General features: G+C 48.1%; 2 protein-coding genes across 7 annotated transcripts in view; both read left to right on the top strand.

The window, feature by feature from the left end:
- Positions 1-3,206, top strand: part of LOC111857236 (protein bicaudal D homolog 1-like) — a 31,571-nt gene extending 28,365 nt beyond the window's left edge. For 2 of the 3 annotated variants that reach the window (XM_023837879.2, XM_023837887.2), the window contains exon 10: positions 756-3,206. In XM_023837879.2, the coding sequence (XP_023693647.2) occupies positions 756-921 (166 nt within the window). In that variant the 3' untranslated portion in view covers positions 922-3,206. The remainder of the gene's footprint in view (positions 1-755) is intronic. The other variant, XM_023837895.2, reaches the window with a different exon arrangement.
- A 432-nt stretch (positions 3,207-3,638) lies between these two features.
- LOC111857253 (FYVE, RhoGEF and PH domain-containing protein 4-like) overlaps positions 3,639-22,167 on the top strand; it is a 32,858-nt gene continuing 14,329 nt past the window's right edge. Inside the window, exons 1-2 of one of the 4 annotated variants that reach the window (XM_023837916.2) lie at positions 3,639-4,045; positions 21,029-21,112. In XM_023837916.2, the coding sequence (XP_023693684.2) occupies positions 3,955-4,045; positions 21,029-21,112 (175 nt within the window). In that variant the 5' untranslated portion in view covers positions 3,639-3,954. Of the gene's footprint in view, positions 4,046-9,156; positions 9,329-15,537; positions 15,940-18,200; positions 19,192-21,028; positions 21,113-22,167 lie in introns of those variants that run through there. The other 3 variants (XM_023837930.2, XM_023837940.2, XM_023837924.2) reach the window with 3 other exon arrangements.

Below are 22,167 nucleotides of genomic sequence, written 5' to 3'. Positions count from 1 at the left end.
TAAAACGCTTTGTTGTGAAGGGCGCTATATAAAAATTAATTGGATTGAATTATATAACGAATGCGTACTTTCGCATCAGTTGTCAAGTCCTGCATGTACTGTAACAGTGAATGGTCTCGAATTCAAGGCTGTTTTGCGACCTCTGATTAAACAAATGCAGCATTTAATCGTACACGTGGTGCCGTGCATTTCTCGTGCGGGCATCATTGGCCAGACCCAAAGGACTGGTGCAGCACAGAGACACGGCCGGTTTTCACAGCAGCCTCGCGCCCCGGGCTCGGAAATGACAGCTCCGGCGCAGCTGCGGTGACGTCGGCGTTTCACGGCTTCTCGCTCGCGGTACAGCTATTTTGGGCATTTCAGTACCCAGCTGGCACCGTGTGGGCGGAAAACATCTAGATAAACATCTAACATCCTCATATGCAGTGCATCTACTACTTCACATAAGATTTTTAATTTTTTTTTTAAAGAATAATATTACTGCCTAATTTAATCGACACAGAGGAATTAAGAACTTCAGGGACTCAGAATATTTTTTTTAATTCTAGACTAAAATTTTAGACCTTTATAGGTGTGGCAGCCCTGTTATCATGAAGGCCCCATGTCCCCGTCTGGTTAGACTAACAGAAACGGGTACACAAACCACCGGCCCTTCAGCCGGACAGCGGGCGTCTGCATGTGTGGGCTTGCAGTGACTCTGACAGAATCTCTCCCCTCTTCTCCCCTCCTCTGTCCCCCTTCGGCTCCGCATGTAGTCCTAGGGTTGTGGTAGCTCTCCAGGAAGACTTGGCGTACCTCTCCAGCAGCAGCAGCAGCAGCAGTCACGGCAGCTTCCCCTGTGTCCCCCTCAGCTGCCTGGCTCATCCGCAGTCCCACCCCCGGCCTGTAGGTGCCAGTCCTCAGCCGGCAGATCACCCATAGTACAGAGGCACCAGATCTTCCTGGACCTGGTCTCCGCCCACCTCCATATCTGTCAGTAAAGCATCCTGCAAGCCCCGCCTCCTCTGATCGGGGGTGTGGCTAGGATTATCTGACCAAGGTGCTTAGGGCAGGGAAATGGTTACGCGCGCGCGCGCGCGCGCACACACACACACACACTACAGGCTGGCTGGTTTCCGGAAAAGGGTGTGGGGATTCCAAGCAATGACTGTTTTTTTATCACCTAGAAATGTATCCGTAATTTATGAACTTTTAAAAGATGTCATCAATTCTTAAACAACGATGTGACTGAGTCAGAACAACAGTTAAGAAACAATCATAGAATGAAATATAATCGTTTCCATTATCCCCTACTTGTCACTATGGGATTCCTCTCTTTAGCCGGTATTGAATTTTGATAATACGTCTCTCTGATTTCCCATAAAGCTTCAGGCATTTCCTGAGCCATAAACGAAAAACACTATCGAGGTTTTTTTTTTTCCAAAGCTGACCTATTACAGTATGTATATGTGACCTAACAGTCCTTGTTGTTTACTTTTCATTTTTGAAATCCTCTGTTGGTGACCATCTTTTGGCATGGCGTACGATGAGTAGATGCTTACAGGACGATCGGTGGATTGCTGTGCACGTTCTGATCCTGAGGACACGCGCCTGCAAAGCGTCAGGTGTCAGGGCGTTGCACGCGAGGAGCTTTAGATATAGTGCATGTGTACTAACACAAAGAGTATGTTTTTATTTTTTTTTATGAATTTATTTATCTATTTATTTATTACCATATATTCAAGTCTGTCTCTCGTAAGTGGTAAAGTCTGATCCACTGATAGCATAAGCAGTTTTGAGGTCCAACAGAAATGACTACATCACAATCATTCACGTTACCCGTGTCGTTATAAGACCGGCACGTTGCGCTAATTTGGCTGTCGCGGGGGCCACATCCTAATTGCTTCCGATTCTTTACCCCCACCATACCCGTCTCCTACTTTTCACACATGGTGTCTGTGAAGGTTTCACCACCAACCCCTCTATGGAAAACAATTAGTGTTACAAACAAGATTGATACTTTAGCGCCACCTTTCACATACCCAGCCGAAGCACAAACACTGATCAATCTGTCGCAGTAATGGGATTTAATTTTTTAACTCTACATTATCTAAAGTGAATGGGACTCACTCACTGAACAACTGTCATACCTTCAAAACCAGCAGGTCTGAAGTCTTTCAAGAAAAAATGCATTGAGTTGGTGAAAGTGGCCTTCTTCCAGTATAGGAATATATAAATTACTTCTCTTAGTGTTTTGAAACCTGGAAATCTTTTGCCTTACTAAAGTGTTACAGTAGTATAACATCGCCAATATAGACATATTCCAGAGCAGATCAACTGGGCTGAGTATCATTTCCTGAAGCCATATTTAAAAACCAAAGATTATGCATTTTATATATTGATAGGTCATCCATCATTTCATGAGTTGTAACCCACAGGATCAACTTAAACTTCCAGACCTGAAAACATCGAGTGGTTTGATCTTTCAGTGGTAAAATCACAGAAGAACAGAAGACAGATGGACGACTGAACAGAGGAGAAGCAGCCGGAAATACATTTTTGTGCAGAAATTCTTTAATTAGGAATCCTGGTTCCACATGTACTGTACCAGACATAAATTTTTAAACACCTTATTTTATTTTAATGTCATTGTTATTTAGCTTTTTATTTGGCAGACATTATCCTGTATCTGTTCTGACGTTTACCCCAGATTAACAACACGCAGGCGGCTTGCTGGACCCATTGGGTATTATAATGTGAGATTACTCTTCCAGGGAGAGTAATTTCGCTATAATGGAGATGTGGTGGATGTATGCAGTGTTGAAGTTCTTCTCAGGTGGCGCTGTATGCTATCAAAATGTTTTCTAGCAGTATCGACGCAATGGAAGCTGGTGAAGTCTTTTGTCATTATTTAATGCATACAATTGTATAAATATAATTTAAACAGACGGAATTACTCCCGGAGTTTAGGACCGTCTCAGAGTCACAATACTTTTTGAAATGGCCCCGTTGAGTGTAAAAATATTTTTCTCGCAGTTTGCTCTGTGCAGAAACCTTCAAGGCTGCCAATTAAACGCAGAGACTCAATACAGCGGCGACGCAGAGTCAAACAGATCGCAATATGTTCTACTGGATTTTATTACTCGTATTTCTTATTAAATTTAAGACCTGTAATACTACCAGTTTCAATTAAAAAAATACAAAATAAAAAACTATCCCTGAACTGTTCATAAGGCTGATATATTTCTTTTAATTCATGGGCTTCTGGGTTACATCAGTTTGCGTTTCTTGCGTACCATGTCATTCTGTAATTGTATTGTTTGTAAATGAGTATGAAACGCAGAGAAATCAGACGCCATAAACCGACCGGTTTGCGTAACACCGGCTGCATAAGTCCGTGTTGCATATTACTCAGAGAACCACCTAGATGTCCCATTAAATATACTAGTTTTTTAATTTTCCAAGATATCACACCTCTCAGTTTAGGGTGTATTAGTACATTTCGTTATCAGTCCTAATAAAATTTCCTACAACGAAGAAATGGGGCAGTTAACCTGCTCCCGATACCTTCCTTTCACAATGACACCGTTTGCGCACCTGAGCAGGTAAACTGCAGGGGGCGTTATCCCGTCTGAGGGTGTGGATTTACCATCAGTTACGGGCCGCCGTGGGGAGGGGCGCATCGGGACCGCGAGATCAGGGCAGCTTGTCCTGCAAGTCGCCAAGAAAATCTTGAGACGATACATTGAGCTGGGGAACTACTTGAACTTTTCGACTTCCAAAATAACGTGACAAGCCACAAAATATTATTTATACGGAGAGGGACTTTTAAGAAGATGTTGGTCTTAACATCTGACAACATTTTGGTTGGTGCAACAATAATCCGTTTAGAAAATATATATATGCATTAAAGTTGTATTTAAAGTGAAATAATTTTTCGATGCCGGACTAGACAAGAGAAAGATTACGTACGACATGGGCGATTTCCGACGAGTTGCTATAAGAAAAAAATCCAAAACTCTAAAAATATGTATGGATGAAGAGGAAGACGAGGGAGAATGTACAGGTAAGTCCGCAGCCACACATGTGGAGTGCAGTAATGCAGAAATGCACGCTTCTTTTCACGCCGAAAGCAGCCATATTTCGTCTGAGCGATTCGGCTGAGGAATTACTGTAATTATCCCGATAGGGCGGCTTATGCAGTCAGTGCAAAGGAGAGTACGTAGTTACGCGTGGAACGAACTAGAAGGAAACTCGGCTGAAGGCATTTGGGCAAGTCCTGACCGGACTTAGAGTGAAGTGCAGTCGCCCAGCGTCTACGTCTTCCTCACACCCTCCAAAAATGATCGAGGCGCATTAAAATGTATTTACTTCGTCTAACCCCTGACACTTGTGTTTGAGGAAAAAGTCCAGTAAACGATCTTAACTGCCTTCCTGTTCCCGTGTGAGTGCTTTCCCTCCCTGGTAACTTGGCGTTCCTCCAGCGGTAGCTGAAACCTCTGGAGAGAGAGACCCATTTCGAGATAGGAGCTTGGAGTTTACGTGTAACTCTCCGGCAGAATATGCAGCCTACGAATTATTATTATCATTATTATTATTATTATTATTATTATTTATAGATCGTTATTCAGTATAAGTTTTTGAATCATGTTCTTAGTGCTTTCCATAGACTTTATCTCACCAAACATCATCTGTAAATAATGGTATTGTATGGTGTGTGGATGGTATGCGGTTTTGTGGACACTGTATCTGTGAACGGAATGTTGTTGGTTCAGATCCCTGGGTCGGCAGAATGATGTCACTGTGGGACCCTTGAGCCCCAACCCCCAATTGCTTCAGGGACGCTGTCTAACCTGGCTCTCTGATGCTCGCATGTGCATCGCTTTGGATGTATAAATAAATGTAATATAAAGCTTTTAAAGACATTCATATCCTGGTGTATAAACACAGGTAGTGTGATTAGTGGGGTTTCAGGGGTATAGATGGAGGGCCATTCTTCGTTTGCTTAGCTGTCAGTAAGTAATCTAACACGGCTTCTGCCACATGTGAGAGTGACGCCAGTAGGTGCTCGGATCTCAGCCATTTCACACCCCAGACCAAAACTGCGCGCTGCTCTGTGGTCTTGCTGCTGTACAGGCTTACAGGATGGGCAGTCAAAATCACATTTCCTGTTTAATGTGTATCTTGATTCTATTCTGCAGTTGTTTCCTCTGACGTGTTTACCCTACGATAGAAGCAGATGCCAAAATTGTGTCCCTAATTACATTTTTCAGTTTCGGCCATTCCTCTGATTTAATATGATTGCTATGATTTTGTGGACCGTGTTCCTGTGGTTTCAGGCGGTTTGGCGTTTTGCCCGCGAGGCTCGTCACTACATTCCTGACACGCCCCTACACTGCATGCTGTTTTCTATCCCTGGAGCATTGCTGTTAACTTTCAGTACACACTCGTTTTATTTTCAGTTTAACTCTTATGGTCGATTTAACCCTTTAGCGGGCTACAACACTGGTTCCTCTCCTCCGTTGTCATCTGACATTCTTCCTTTCTTTGTCTTCCTTTTTCTCTTTTTTCTGTTATTCTGTACAAATGATAAGTAATTTATCACAACATATACATATACATATAATGTGCTTTAGGGCTTGGCTGTATCAAAACAAATTGAACTAAATATTAAAATATCATATGATTTTTTTTCAATAGCTTATTTTTTAGTGCATTCGGCCCTAAAGTCCAAAGAAAGCTGGGTATGTCGTCGTGTTAATCTACAAATACGTCAGAAGCTCGCCTCAGGATGTCTCTTGCATTTAATTTATTTAGTGGACGCTTTTTGCGAAGCGACGTCCTTTTTTGAGAGAGCAGGTTCAGACAGTCCCTGGAGCAAACGGGTTTGAGGCCCTTGCTTAAAGACCCAATGGTGTAAACGCTGTGTTAACCCAGGGATTTGAACCAGCGACCGTCTGATCACAGGCATAGTGTCCTACCCTGCTGAGCCGCATAAGGCTCCTGTTCCGTCGCTTTCAAAGCCCTTACTATCCACATTTTAAAAATGTTGCCACCATGGTCAGCCCGGTTCACTGAGAGAGGATGACTCCATTCCTGAAATCCGCTCCGTTATTTAGACATGCCTGAGCCCAGACTGCCCCAGTGGAGGTGTTTACCGTTACGGGGAGGAGCACGTCTTCCTGGGATTGTTCGGTGGTACGAGTTACACGGCAGGGCCCGGCCAGTGCTGCTATTGATTGGGATGCCCCCCCCCCACCCCCGGGCCGTGCTTTCATGTGCAAAGCTTTGCCGCACTGTGTTACACCTGGGACCACAGTGCCGCCATGTATCCGGCAAAGTTATATGTTTTGAAGTCTCTCATTGGCACCCCAGGGAAAGTGATGTAGGGAGTTACAGGAAGTCTCCCCCCCCCAAGTCCACGTCACACCTTCTGTTGCTTAACCACATAAAGCCCCTTTATTTGTTATTCTGGGTGAGATTCTGATAAGGATCCTTGACCTTGTAAACGACCTACGTTTTACAAAGTCATGACTTGCTTTTTGCAATGCATATGATTAGTTATTTTTAAAAATATCATAACTAAAATAATTTCTTAATTGATGGAGATGAGACGTCCAGGGATGGAATTTTTGCTGCCAGCCAGCTGGGTTCGGTCAGTAAATGTAGTCCGACGTGTATTTTTTTTTACTAGCCAACAGGCTGGTGTTCAGCTCTTTGTACTCGCCCTTTGTCTAAATTACTCGCCCCGGGTGATTGGCTGAGCTTCATTTCCAGCCCTGGAGACATCTGTCTAGCTTCCATTGGCTTATCCTGGACAGTGATGTGCTCCACGGCAGGGCTGCACCCTGGACAGGATATCAGTGCATCACGGGGCACATGAGCAGGTTGGTTCTGCTTAGCCTGCTGTGTACCTTAGGATTGCAGGGTGGAAACTCTAAAACCGGAGCTTTGGAGGTGTGAGACAGCAGCCCTGCGTTTAAATGATTGAACGATTATATGACACATTACCACTGTAATGACGCTCAAAGGCAGGAAATCAGTCAAAGAAGATCTGTGCCTGTAAACAGTGCCAGTTAATCCATTAGGCAACAGGCTCAGCCGTCTAGGGCATCACCGACGTGGCGAACAGCCGTCGGCACCAACGCCCCCACAGTCTATCACAGTCTATCACAGTTTATCGGCATAAGCTGAACTGTCTAAATTTAACTCTTTTCAAATTAAGTCTTGTATTTCTTTCTTATCAATATGGGGGAAGGTGACTAATGAGGAAGTTTGGTAATTCTCTCTTCTAAGGTAAGGAGGTTCACAAATGTTGCGCTAAGTTCACACTACACAACTTTCTAAGATCACTATACTCTTCACACTACACTACTTTCCAAGATCACTATACTCTTCACACTACACTACTTTCCAAGATCACTATACTCTTCACACTACACTACTTTCTAAGACCACTATACCCTTCTAACTACACTACTAATCATCCTGTAATTGAGAATCTTGAAGTCATCGTGGTTTACATACTACATGACTGATCAGAGACAGGCGGTCACACACTACAAGATCTTACACCAGGAAGAATTGCTGATGACTCAGTCTGGTCTCCAAGCTACATTTTGTCACGAAAACACATGACAAGTGACACGGGGAAATGACAGCTCTCCGATTTGTGTCAACGTGCTACAAATTGTTTAAATACTTTAATCAAATGACAACATGTGATCTACATTCACAGTCACACGACAAATAAACCCTTGTTTACATAGGACTTTCAGAAAACACTATTACATACCTCAGGTCTTTAGTGACACACTCGCGCACTCCTGGGCAAAAAAATGTGCCAAACCCAAATTGCACAACATTAAGCTTTGGTCCCTTTTTGCCAGGAGTGTGTGTGTGTGTAGGACTATGTGGGACTATCTTCATACTGGTGTAGCAGTATGCTGCGTTGAGGACTTGATAAATCTGTGTGCATCATCGTGCTCAAAACAAGATAAGGACATTAATCATGAGCTCCATTCTGCTGTGTGATAGCACTTCCCTTTAACACGTGAAGTTACACAGTGACGATGAAAGTGTGCTTGGATCAGGATCATTAAGTGCAATGTGAGGGCAGACCTGAGGGGGAGTGGGGAGGGGGGCAATCGGTCTCGGGCATGTTACAGGGCAACCAAGCCACGTGTGAGTACACCCTAATAAGAACAGTCACTAAACAAACAACTTTGCAGAACTTTTTAAACATCTCTCCCATGTTTCCCCACATCCTGTGTCTTGCGCCATTATTGGCTGTAGCTCATCGCCGCACTCATTGCCAGTCGCACCCATTGGCTGTATCTCACTCCGCACTCATAGCCAGTCGCTCTCATTGGCTGAAGCTCACGTCACACTCATTGCCAGCCGCTACACTTTCACACCGTCAGGATTCGTATTCTCCCAGTCCTGCTTGATATCAGATGGACGTCGGTGACTTTGTCGGGTCACGTCTTTGAACAGTTCACATATAGAGACTGAGCGCCAATTTGCCGATCAAACCTCCTATCTGGGGTTTACGCGTGAAGTTTTGCTTTCATGTTGTAGCCTTGACTATCTTTCCATCCATCTTTCCATCTCCCCATCCATGCGTCCTCGTGGTCAGGGTCTCTCGGAGGCTGGGGCGTGTCCCAAGCAGCACATGGCTCCAGCCCATGATGCGCCTTGTTGGGAAGCTTTGATTATGTTCCAGGGAGTTAGTCCTTCAGGAACCTGGCTGGCCCACTGGTGAAGCAGCCCCCAACAGCGGAAGCTCTCAAGAGGCAGCTTCTCCCACACGATTTCACGCCGTCCTCTTCTCCTCACGTTCTCTGACTTCCAAACTGTGTGTCCCCCCTCCTGCCAGCCAGTCGAGATCTTTGTATATGGAGTTTAGCAAGTGAAAGCCCCCCCACATGTGAATGGGGCGACTTTGCTGGTCTTCATTTCCGATACAGAAAGGTCTGCATGAATAATATGGATATAGTGGCCATTGTGTAGGACTTCCAAGGCTCTCATTGTTAGTGGGGTTAGTCAGACCTGGTGGTGCCGCTCAGCTGTTTAGGTGGGTCGTTTACGCACGGGAAGCACGTCCTCAGCACCGCCTACAGGCTGCCGGCCGCCTTTTCCTTCCCTGCTGAGTTGCCCGGTTAGCAGCTGGACGAGCCCCAAAATGAGTGGAGACTCTTATCTGGGAAGGGGCCCTCTGATGGGCAATGTCAGCCGCTAGCTGTTCGGGAGAAGGCTTTGGGGAGCACCCACGTGGCGAGCAGGAGGGAGACTGACCGCGGCATGAGAAGGAACCGGTGCCGGAAGTACTGCTTCAGGAGGCCAGAAGGTACTGCTGCACTACTGGGCTGTTCTCTTGGCTTTGGAGACCACAGAGCCTGGCCTGCAGATCTTTAGGCTCATAGCAAACGACCCTAGTGTTGCAGCCTTCAGAGATGGACTATGGGGTGGGGGGGTGGAGTTCTCTTGGGATTCGTGGGTTGAGCCCCCCTGTTTCCACTCTGGAAGGCAGAGAGATGCATTTGAGAGATGAGCAGGATTATAGTGGGTTTGTCTGGTTAAACTGTCATTATTAAAGTCCTGGTGAGGTGAATTGCTGTTGGAAGCTTAAGCATTCAGGGATCTTGTGGATAGTAATGTGGGAGGGGAACGCATTAGCATTAGCATTAGCCACCAGGAACTGGAAAAGCAGCACAATAAAGAGCCAAAAGTATCTGACATTAACATAATGGTCTGCTGATGTTCCCACTATAATCTGAGGTGTTTTTTGTCATTAATATAACACCATCCAGGCAGTATCAGGTAGCAGATTGTTTTTGTGATGTGTCTGATTCGGTGTTGTCCTGTTTGTAGCCTTCTCTTGCCGCCATCTTGGATGTTAACTGCCAGATTGTTTCTCCAGAAGTTTTGAAACATTTGACAAAATTGAAAGCTTATCTGGGTCTGTGAACAAGTGAGGTATGACTTGGACATCCTGTTGACTGATAACCCACTGACTTAGTGCAAAGTTCCCTGAGTGCAGCCGTATAAAGAAAGAGGCAGAACACAATAATTGTTAAGGATGAATCTGTACTCTGTGCGGAGTCACTTCTTTCTTTGGAATTCTGGGAATGATGATGTCGTTCTTCTGACTCATCCTGGGGTGCCTGTTGGAGAGGTTGGGGATTCCCAGGAGGAGGAAGGATGGTGTCTTATTAAGGCTTCCTGCTCTGGAGGTACGGACTCTCACAGGGCCGAGGTCGTCCAGCTGCTGTTTATCTCCAGAGAGCTTCCCTCCCTTTCTTCTTTGACCTGTCTTTCTTTCTGTACAGGCTGTGCTTCTCTCACCAAACTGTTCGCTTTTAAAAGTGTATTAATCATGTATATTGAATAATGACTTTGCCTTGCCGTGTGATGTTATATATTAGCTGCTAAACTGACGCTTTTCCCCCCAACGTAAACAATATATATATTTTTAACTCCACCTGGAGTGTCATTTGGGTGTCTTGCTTAAGGGCTTTACGAGAGGAACTTTTGGAACTTTTTCCAGCAACCTTGCAAAGTTCTGAATCTGCTTTGCAGCCTGTAGGGGGCGATATATCTCCAGACCATGAGCGTGGCCCCCATCTCTCACTTATTCCTCCACTGTCTTGTGCTGGTCCTGCATTGCTTTCCCTGGTTAGGACCTTTGCTAGAGACTTCTCCTCTCTCCGTCTCCCCCCTGTCTGTGGTTTGGGGAGGCCTTGGGACCCCCCATCATAGAATCCGTCGTGCCTGATGAAGTATCTCAACCACCTCACGTCTCCTGGTCCTACTTTAGCAGCATAAAATTCCCTTAGTCTTTTGTGGGAAGAGATTGTTCCAGAACATTAAATTGTCTCTTGGAATTTTTGGAATCCCAGAAATTGGTTGATTGTTCTGGGAAGTCTAATCTGCTTTGGTGTATCTGTGTCTGTGTTTTTGTTTATGAGGACGCCGTAGAGCTGGGCTGTGGGTGCAGACTATCAGGCTTCTATCTGTATTCAGGGTTTATAAACAGCAAACGGAGGGAAAGCAGGTTTCCGTAACCACACCCACTTTCATTACGATGGTCAGTGTTTTAATTGGTGGGCATCATTTGATTGACAGAAATGAAGCGAATGAGACGCAGACATGTTTCAGGCTACATCTGTGATCACCTCCTATACCTCAGCGTGACGTCGGCCACAAATCAGAGGTGGTTCAGGACTCTGGTCCCGCTTGGCGGGCTGAAACTTTAACGGCGTGCTCTTATGCTCTCCGGACAGCTGTGGATTTGAGAGGTTTTTTTAGGAATTTCCTTTATTTTCTGATAAATAAGTCTGGTGTTCCCTCAGCCATTGTGTGAGAGAGAAATGAAACAATGAAACTGTATGGACAGAATTAGTATCAGGGGCGATTTCCTTTGGCTTTATTTTCATCTTTCTGCATTCACCCTGGACCCCCCCATAACGTCCTTTGTTCTGTTGCCTGTTGACATTTCTGAGCGGAATTCCTCCCAGGGTTCCAGTGGGTTGCCGTATCCCACTCTGGGGCAGCCTTCTGGCCTGGTGGTCTCCAGCAGCCCCCAGTCTTACTTGCATTGGCCGCTTGTGCCTCAAAAGCTGGATGGGCCCCCTTGTGGTCAGTGAATAAAAGGACAGGCCTTGGTTTCTTTTCGCTATAAATGTACGGTATGTATTACACGCCTGTGATGTTATTACAAATGTTTATTGTGATGCTGTCTTTCATCATTTATTATTATGTAAGCTTATAGGGCAGGCTTCCAGAAAGGTCTGTCCATCAGTTTATAGTTAAGACTAATTGCGGACATTAGCCCGAAACTGCCAACAGAGGGCAGTAGTGCCCTCAGTATGAAAAAAGGCATTGCACCTTCATTATACTTCTGAAGCATTCAAAGTGTTATGATGTTGGCTCACAGGAGGTAACATAAAGGAGTCAAGCCACAAACAAATTAATGAACAAGGATATTTATTAAGTTAGAGAGGAGGGGGAAAGGGCATGTGGGAGAGATGCACTGATTGTATTGGCCAGCTGTCGATATCGGCCTATTCAACAACAGTCGATGAGCCGATATTTACCGCCGATAATTCCCTTTTAAATGGTGACCCATATCGCTTTGCACACCCATCACTAAACAGTTAGAAAAATGTCTGCTGCGTGGAATCATTTTAACGTTAAAACGATGAAAACATATGTAATTCATTTAATTTTTGTAAATATTTTTGGGTGGAGTGTCCCCTATGTAAGCAGAAACTTCCCAGTCGGTATCGGTGTCAGTTTTCGAAATAGTCGGCTATTGGTATCAGCCAGAAATGTTCTTATCTGTGCATCAGTAGTGTGTAGTGTGACAGTGCCGGCTGCGGAATGAGAGGGAGGGAGGGAGGGAGAGAGAGGCAGAGGGAGGGAGTGGCCTGGCCTGTATGCATGTGGCCTGTATGCATGTATGCATGTTCTAGCAGGTGTTCAGAGTAGGCCAGTAATTGCAGGTCTCCTGGCAAACTGCAAAACACAAACCAGGGCAAAGACAATATGGGCCATAGCAAAGGAGCGTGTCGGGACTATTAAACCACATGGACAAAGTTTTGTTTCACTTTCAATAAATTTTGATGGTGTGTAAATGTCATTGTGTTAGTTAACACAACGTAGGCAGCTTCCTCTGAGCTGGTAGAATACAGGTCAGGATTATTATTGTTACTGAAAAATAAAACTATAAGAAAACATTCATCTAACATGTAAACTAAAATAAAATAAGATACGAAAATAGAATCAAGAAACTGAAACCAAACGGAAACTATAAATATTGTTTTTGAAACTGAAATAAAAGCAAATGTGAAATAATTTAGCGTTTTTTAGATTATTATTTAGCTAAAGTGATGATTTGTTTATCTTCGAGGGAACGTGATCCAGTATAAGACAGTGTTAATTTGATTGCTTCTGAAGACCAGAACCGCTGCTGGATATGATCAAACAGATCCTGGGACCAGTCTTATACTGGGGTTGGGGGGTGGTTATTGATTTTTGGTGTTTCCGAGTGCAGTGTCCGAAAGTGAGACAGATCAACTCGACTGTAAAGAGCAATGGAGACAGTCCCCCCCCCCCCCCAGTGGTCAGGAAGCTCCTTTAGCCATGCTTGTGGTGTTTGCCACAGGAGATGATATTTCTTCTGTGGTTTATGAGGACAAAACCGGAACTCAGCAAATGCATTAATGTATTAAAGGAGTCCAGCAATGCTGTGTGAGTGTGTGTGTGTGTGTGTGTGTGTGTGTGCGTAAGACAGATGGATTCTCTGTGAGAGTGATGTTTGTGTGTGAATGTCATTGTGTAGCGTTAAGAGAGCACCCCTCCCCCCCATTTCTCAATTCCCTCCCCCTAAAGCCCAAGAGAGCTTGGATCTTTACACATCACCACCTACACAATGTACTTCTGGGTCTGCAGGACTGCCCACCCCACCCATAGCCCACCCCCTGTTTCACCTTATTCAAATGGTTCCCCCTTGCCCACCACCCGGGGTGGGGGGGGGGTCTGAACCCTCATCGCCGAGTGACGAGAATAACAACACTCTCTCCCCCCTACCATCAGAATATTAATAACCCCCCCCCCCGCCCACCACCATTCATTGTTATGAATGAACCCGCTGACGGTTCCCTGAACGGCACTCGCGGGGGGCGTGACCTAGATTCGTCCAGTAATTGGATCTCACGGCAGTTATGATGTCAGCGCACTGATCATGCTAAACGATCTTCTGGCCTCTCACTGGGTGGGGTGAAAAGTCCAGAGCAGAAGCAGGATCGCATCCACGTTACGAATCGGGTGGAGTCCTGTATCCCTGTACGGTGCCCCTTCACAATCAGAGGCAGCTACCGCTAACTGGAGGGGGGCTACAATGTGATTGGCCGGGGAACCAGTCCACACAAGGCATCCTTCCGGAACCTTCCGCTGCCTCCTTCCGAATGCCTTTCATGCTGACACAGGTGACCTTACCTGTCAGCAGGACACCAGACTCACCTTTGCATCACCGGCGTCGTTCATTCGAGCCTCAAAGTGCAAAGAGATTCAGCTCATAGCTGAACCAGTTCAGTCAGGGATTAAAGCTTTGTGTCACCTTCCGGATGCTTCCACTGCCTGCGCCGTAACTCTGGATACAGCCTGAGGATCATGCCAAAATTACAGCTCATGGCAGCTGAAGCTCGCGACAGTTACAGCTACTGGTCGAACTGCATTATTGGTTTTTATGTCACCCTGACCGGATATAGTTACTGCGCATTCAGGTGTGCTGTGCAGGATGTGTGCGTGTGCTGTACACACAGTAATGTCTCTCTGATATTATTTTCTGCTGTAGTCCTCATGTCTAAGGTGATATTTGGGTTCAGACTGAGATAAAGAGGTTCTTGGGTAAATTTCTTCTCTAAAGTGGTCACGTATTGTGGTGGGTCTTTAAATCTTTTGGCTCATCTGGCGGACTGTTGCACAATGTCGCGGCAACGTGGTAACCAGCAGGGGGCAGGGCATGGGATCAAGGGGGGCGTGGGGTTTCCATAGTGATCTCCTCCAATATGACACTGACAGAGAGCGGCAGTCACACAGAGGATGTTGTCGTCAGTTGACATCGGTTAACGTCGGCCTCAAGCTCCGATTGGCTGCTGGCCAACGATGTCATTGATTGCTGTGGTCCGTCATGGGAATATGACGGCGGGAGGAGCAGCTGTTCCGCGCCGTGTCCCAGAACAGTTCCAGGCCTACAAGTGGCACCCGGCGGGAGGCGTGGGGGACATAATGGGAGGTTCCATCATGCTTCCGGAAGTTTCTCCCTTCCCCTCTTCCTTCCTTATGGGATGGGGGGGGGGGGGCAGTGAATTCAATTCAGTGTAAATCTCACAGCTGTGGATTTTCACTAAATCCCAGTTTGTTCTCAGTTAGGAGGACCGAGCATTTTAAAATCACTGACATTCAGATTTACATTTTGATTTCTGCACTACAGAGCATCTGATGGACCGTTTGGGGGTTTTACATGTGGATTTCACTGTTGGTGCGATGTGACGCTTGTCTTGTGACAGATAGCAGACGGGAATCCTCGCTTATCAGATGAGCCGTCCGTCGGTCCCCAGCATTTAGTGCCGCAGCAGTAAAATATGCCCACGGTGCCCCCTGCAGCACGGCCCCCTCCCACCGCCCCCAGCCTCATCTGCATCTGAATGGGGCCCCTTTCGCTTTCTCCTCTTCTCCTTTTGTCCTCCCTATTTTTTTCCTCTGAACTCCTCGCCTAGTCAGGCGACCCCTAAATGCCCTCCCCCGCCCCCTCGGGTCAGTATTCTGGGACAGACAGGATGCTGTGTGTGTGTTGGGGCAGGGGTGTGTGGGGAGGGGGAGTGGTGGGGGCTCTCTAACTGTGCCCCGCCCCTGCTTTCCCCCATCCCCCTCTCTCTCTCCTCCCATTTCCCTCTCTCTCTCTCTCTCTCTATCCACCCCCCCCGTTCAGTGTATCATGCTCAGCATCGCGCTACTGTGGTTAGCGACAGCGGTAACGGCCGATAAGAGCAACACCCCCCCCCCATCCCCGTCATCTCCATCCTCAGTGACTGTGCTGCTGATCGCCCTCCTCCCTGCAGAAGAGGATAGAGAGAGAGAGAGACACACACACAGAGTGGGACAGAGACGCGGAGCACCCGGCTAACCATACCCGTATGACTCGGCCCTGCTGGAATGCGATTATACGTACGGATCGGCTGGGGGGGGGCAGGGCGGAGCAGGCGGACTCGTGGTGCGAGCAAGTGAGCAGTAAGCGAGCTGGCCATCGTCTGGGATCCTGTCGCCACGCCAGTGGGAGGAGAGAGCGTGTCCTGTCTGCTAAGCCGCTCACCCATGTGTGCAGCGGAGAGCCGGCGGTGTCCCGTCGTGGCCAACGGAGGTGCTAGACGCGGATAAGGGACCGGCTCACGCCAGGTCAGTCAGTGGGGACCCAGAGGTGGGGGGGGAGGTGACTGTCACCTGCTTCCTGGTGATGGACTGCAGAGTGCCGCTGGTGAGAGATGAAAGCGTGTGTGTGTGTTTATAGAGAGCAGCCAGCAGGGGGCCACTCTGTAGCTCAGGGGGCGTGTGTGAGCATCTGAGTTGCTAATTAACAATGGAAAGAGCACTTACCCAACCCCCCCCCCCACTCACTGCATAGCGGGACTGGACCCGATCCACATGGCACCTCCCCAGGTGGACGTGTCTGTCACCTGGGGTGGGGGGCCTGGTGTACTGTCGTCACTACCTGGAAAACACTTGCAGAGGTGGGGGGGAGGAGGAATTTTTCGGTGAAACGTTGCAGTGTTGTTATTTTGGTTTTGTGTATGTGTATATACCTTGCGACCAAATGTTTCTACAACGTAATGAATACCTGTTTTTCGACCTTAAGGGGGCTGGTTTTCTGGTCCCCATAAAGGAAAACTTAATCTTCCAAAAAATTTAGGGCTGGGTGGGGGTTAAGGTTGTCATAGGTAGGATTAGCATTTTTCCCATAGAAATGAATGAGCGGTCCCCACAAAGATATGATTGCAGGTCTGTGTGTGTGTGTGTGTGTGTGTGTGTGTGTGTGTGTGCGTGTGCGTGAGCCCTCCTGCTCCTCACACGCGCTGCGGTGTAAGGGGCTGACTAATTGCGTCCATCACCAGCTGTCTATGGGAACTTCTCTGTCCGTCCCTTCAGTCCTGCTGTGGTCTGTACAGTCGACACGTCATTCCGGCGCCGCGTGCGCCGTGTTCAGAATGCAAGGCTGCGGCACCTGGACTGGCTCGCGTCCAGCGCAGTTAGGGAAGTGCGGAGGCAGAAATGAAAGCAGGTTGAGGGGGGGGTTGGGGGGGCGGGTCATGTTCCCCGTCTCTTCATCACTGAGTGGAAAACACTCGCCTTCATGAAGATTAGCACCCTTTTTTGTGACTAGCCATTTTACGGTCATTTTGTCTCCTGCCTTAACTACGCATTCCCTCTGCTCTCCCCGGTCCAATCAGACATAGCGCTTTTATGGATCAGCTGACCGACGGGCCGGATTTGATTTGGGTGGCCTGGGACGTGGATGTTGACTGTATCTGTCTGTTGAGGAGCGGAATCCGCAGGTGTAAACACCGTAAGCGGTGAGCTGCCTGCTCTCAGCCGGATGCTCATGGCTACCCAGCCCCGCCCACTCTGCTCCCCCCGGACGGTGCTGGAGCACCTCTTCCCCAACACCATCTTCCCCTATGTGTTGGTGCTGTAAGCTCAGTTATTCTAGCTGGTGTGTTTTGATTCTGGGTGCTGTTGGAACCACTGCGGTTACGGACGGATGTGGGGTGCAGTGAGCGTGACTCACGGATGGCACCGCAGCGTGTGTGTCATTCCGGACACTATTCGCAGTCCAGAATGCTGTCGGGAATGCCGTTGTCTCATTGTCACGAAGACGTCTGTCAGCTGCGGCTGTCATGTCACCCGACAGCAGATGCTGTTTTGTTTTCGCCTGTCGTCTGAGGGCTGCGTGCCGACTTGCGCCTGCAGTCCCCCTACCTTTTCGGTCTCCTGGGGTTGCGCTTTGCTCCACTGCATGGTTGGCATTGCTGCCATTCCAGATGTCTGTCTGATCTTGCTGCCTCGGCCTTTTGCGTGAAGTTAGATCCGTCTCTCTCAGGAAATTCCTTCCGCTTATTTTAGTCCTTGTTTGCTTTGCTTTGCTTTCTTCCTCCTTTCACAGAAAAATTAAGTGGCTTCTCTTGTTGATTTGCTTTTCATAAAAATGGATTTCCAGAAAAGGCCTCCTTCTCTCTCCTCCTCTCTGTCTCTCACCCGCCCCCCCCCCCCCCCAGTGGCATTGTTGACATCCTTCCTTAGATTTACCCATCATGCCTCAGCTTGCCCTAAAGCCTAGAAGGAGGGGGCCACAGAGTCGCTGTGCACCCACGCTGCCTCTCTGAGAAATGGATTGTTGGGGTTTGGGGGTGGGGGGGGCACAAGGACCCATTGAGGGCTCACTGAATGAACTCCCTTTTTCCTGCGTACTGTCGGGTTCGCTCTCGTGTCGTTGGCGGGCCTTTACGGGACCCGCACACGCCTTCATTCTCCAGTGGGACCGCACTGTGGTAACCCTCAAAGTTGTCATGGAAGGGGGGGGCTGGGGGGACAGGCAGCAGGACAAGCTCCATCCTGTGGGATGGAAAGCCCTTTCTGTTCATTGATCTATTGCTCGCGAATCGTCCCTGATGCCAGGAAACTCTGTAAGCTGCGGAGAGTTCGGCTTGAGACATGTTCAGGTTGCGCTTCACCATTAACCTCCACCAGGGGGCCACATGGTAGGCTGCAGAGACCCCTCGTTAGTTGAAGAGCATGTTCTCTCTCCACAAACGGAGGAGCTGGGTCCGTCACAGCTGGAAGGCCAAACACAAATAGCTTTTCATGGGGCCCGCATCCTGTCCTGGTTCACACTGACTTGTTTTAACGAGGTTGTCATAGTCACCCAAGATGGATAAAAATTTTAATTATTTTTCCATGATGTAGCTCTAATATTGGGCCTGTTCCCTCCCCCCACACACACATGCTAACACCACGGGGAGGGGCCGAGAATCAGGCTTCCCCATTACCCCTTGAGTCCCCATGACTTAAATCACATTCACAGGTATGCTACAGAGTCAGGCCATGTTAGTTTAAGTGAAACTGTTTAAATTATGGTTAAACATGTGTAATATGTCAGGTATGTCACTTATAAAGATGACTCTCTCTCTCACACGCACACACACACACGCGCGCACACACACCTGTGTGTGGAAGTTTGTGGTCACAGTGCATCACCACAGACCCGCCCCTCCCCTGGCCACACACATACACACACACACACACACACACACTCTGGTGACACATTAATCAGTATTTACAAACCCCCGGTGGTGGCAGTGAGCCGTATCCTTTCAAAGCACCGCCTTTAAAGCACTGTGTACCCTTGGGTTAGACGGCTGCTGCTTACTCGAGTCTCCTTGCCCGGTGCTGGTAGTGGCCTGATTAGCAGGCATCTTCGGGAACCGGTCTTTCCCGCTGTATAAACAGGCTCGCCGTCATCGCGAGCTGAAGAAGGAAGCTCACCGGCCGCCTCTCCCGCTCTAGTCCCGACAAAAGCTCCTGCGACGATGGCGGCCCGTTCGTTCGTGGACAGTCACGGCAGAATCAGGCCGCTGTGGAAGGTCGTACATCCCGGTAGGTTTGTGTGCCGGCCCGGTCGGGGGGGTCCCTCCCGGCTGCTGGCGCGGGCGCCTTGGATACGGGCTCTTCATGTCTCCCGCGGCGTTCGCCAGCAGCTGTGCCTCTGTTTGTGTGCCTGTTCTTTTCTGACATGAGTCCAGCTCAGATGCCACTTAAAATGTCGACTATCATCAGGTTTCAGGAAATATTTGGATGTTGCTGGGGAAAAAAATTGACTTTTTTCCCTCTGTTTAACAATGCTGCCTCTGTATCAAGCTTTTTTGTTTTGATCCCGAGGGCTAAGGTCACACTTATTTATCAAGTAACGATTTGTCAAGGTTACAAGATGACCTCGCGCTCTGTGCGAATATAACTGAAAAATTACCTGTGTTTGCTGTGTCTGTCTCTAAGTATCTGGGAATTTTTTGCTTTTATTTCTTCCTGGGGGGTCGAGCACTCTTTATGGATTTATAGATGGTTATGGAAAATACAAATAAGGCTGGTGGTCGTCCCTGGTGTCTCTGCCTCTGGGGGGGGCTGATGCTGTCTGTGTGTGGGTGTGAATGCGTGTCCCACGGACCCTTGGTTTGGTTTTGTCACCTGTGTGGCAGGTTTGGTGACAACTGCCCCCCTCCCAATCTTCACAGAGTGCCCAGATTTCATTTAATACCCTTCTGCTGTCCAGGGCTGGTATAAAACTACACGCTCTGACTTTTGAGCTGAGAGGCTTGGTACTGAGATCGGTGAATCTTCTGGTTTATTTTCCGGATCGTTCCTGCCCCGGGCATGGTCCGTTTGCGATGCTGGCGGGGGGGGGGGTATCGGGCGGTTGAAGGTAACCATGTGTGCGTCTGCATTGCCACATGGCTGGCCAAACGCTGGCCCTGTCAACCACAAATGTCACAGTCCTGTTGATTGAACACCGCCCCCCCCCCCACCCCTGTGTTTCATGTTCCTCCTCAACAAAACAGAAGCTATTTGATATGCATGCAGCTTATAGAAAAGTATGTGGGGGGGGTGTAGATCTTCATGTATTATAGTCTCTGTTTGCTTTGAGACTTTTATGGTGGGCAGACTGTGCGCTGAAGCAGCCCTGTGGGGGGGGGGGGGGCATCCACAGGAGTAGCTGAAGCCCTGTTGGGCGGAGAGTCCTGAGACCAGGGGGAGCGCCCCCCTCCCCTCCTTGAACGGATGCTGTTTTCCCCAAACATTTTCTTTTCCTTCTCTTTGGGAAAATTGTCTAAAGCAGTTTTTTTGAATGTATGCTTATTAGAATGCAGCACCTGAGTTCACTTCTTAAGGCAAAACCACTGAACCACTTTGCAAAATTCCCCTTTTAGAATCTCCGACATGCTACGGAGAGGATACCATTAAACTGTCAGGATATCCCAGTTCCTGGGGTCTAAAAGCTCCCCAGGAACACCTTCTGTACACAGACACACAGGACAACTTCATACGTGTATAAATATGAACCTGCAGCTTGACAACGGCATTATTAACTCTAACCCTAAGCCTAACCCTAACCTTAAGCCTAACCCTAACCTTAAGCCTAACCCTAACGCTAAGCCTAACGCTAAGCCTAAGCTGACACCTCATTAATATCATGCCAGCTTTTTTGGTGGGGGTTGAGCAGCTGGTGGGGGGGGGTGGGTTTGAACTCCGCTTCAGTCTCCATCCTGTGCACTGCAGAGAGGCTTCACACGTCTGTAAATTATTATGGGGGCTGTAAATCAACCCATTTAATTGTGGACAAATTTGAGGAACAACGAACGGGACCAGGACCTCTGTCGTGTCCAGGGTCATTCTCGCTGTCCGAGGTAAAAGTTTTTTTTTCCCCCCTCTTCTGCCACAGAGGAGAAAAACAAGACAGCCTGGCGGCCATTGAAGACGCCGGAGGAGGGGGCCTGTGTGGGCGTTAAGATCACCAGCAAAAAAGGTAGGATGGCCACACCGGAACCTTCTAGACTGGCTCTCAAGCCCGGGCACCTGGTGCTTTTTTAAGAGTCTCCAAACGGAGGTGACCTGCGATCCTCCTCGCGGGCCTCGGTGCAATGGTGAGGAGTGTGACCGTCTGTCTTCTATCTGGAGCGGCACGTGTGCAGCCGTGTGTGTGTGTGTGTGTGTGTGTGTGGTTGGGGGCTTGAAAGTCATTTCCAAAGGAGAAGAACTGAGAGATAGAAAGTGGTTAGCGGCCTGTTGTGTATGCACAACAGCGAAATGTGTTCTCTGCATTTAACCCATTTGTGATAATGTGACATAGCAGGGGGCAGCTAATTCAGCACCTGGGGAGCAGTGTCTGGGGGGGGGTACCTTGGTCAGTGTACCTCAGTGGTGCATTGCTGTTTGGGGATTCGAACCTGCAATCTTTCAATTATCACTGGAAAATGAGCAGGCTGGCTCATCTATCCCAGCGTCCCATACGGAGCGCATCTTGGCGGAGGGGGGTCCCCACAATGTCATGGTATTGGCCCCCAGCGGTGTTCAGCCATGAGGTCGTTCTAGTATCTTCCTTCAAGCTGAAGAGCAGTTGACCAGCAAGCACCTGCCCCCCCGTCTTGCTCTCTGATCAGAGCGACTAATGACTTGAGAGGCGCGTGGCTCTCGCTCAGCGGAGCGTGTGAAGTCTGCAGGCCGGCAGACAGACGCTCCTCTCCAGCCGTTTATCAAAAGCAATCAGTTACAGCATCTGCTACTTGGCCCAGGCAGGACGGTGACCCAGGGATCAGTATGACCATAAAACAGGCATCTCCAGCATCAGCACGGGGGAAAATGGACCCTAAAATGGGATTTGGGAGACAGTGGGGCTGTAACTGCGGTCTGGGTCAGGTGACAGGGTCTGGGTGTTAGAGTGAGGGTTTAAAAAAGCTTATGACCGCAGATGGAAAGTTGAAGTCCAGAAAGTACAAATCCTGACCAAGGTTTTGTTTCAACCAACCAGTTTAGCATAATGAGTCACCATCACAAAGTACTCAACTGGTTGGTTGAAACAAA

Source organism: Paramormyrops kingsleyae, chromosome 3 (genome assembly GCF_048594095.1).
Source record: "Paramormyrops kingsleyae isolate MSU_618 chromosome 3, PKINGS_0.4, whole genome shotgun sequence".
In the NCBI taxonomy this organism is placed as follows: Eukaryota; Metazoa; Chordata; class Actinopteri; order Osteoglossiformes; family Mormyridae; genus Paramormyrops; species Paramormyrops kingsleyae.
This window is presented reverse-complemented; position numbering and strand designations above follow the sequence as displayed.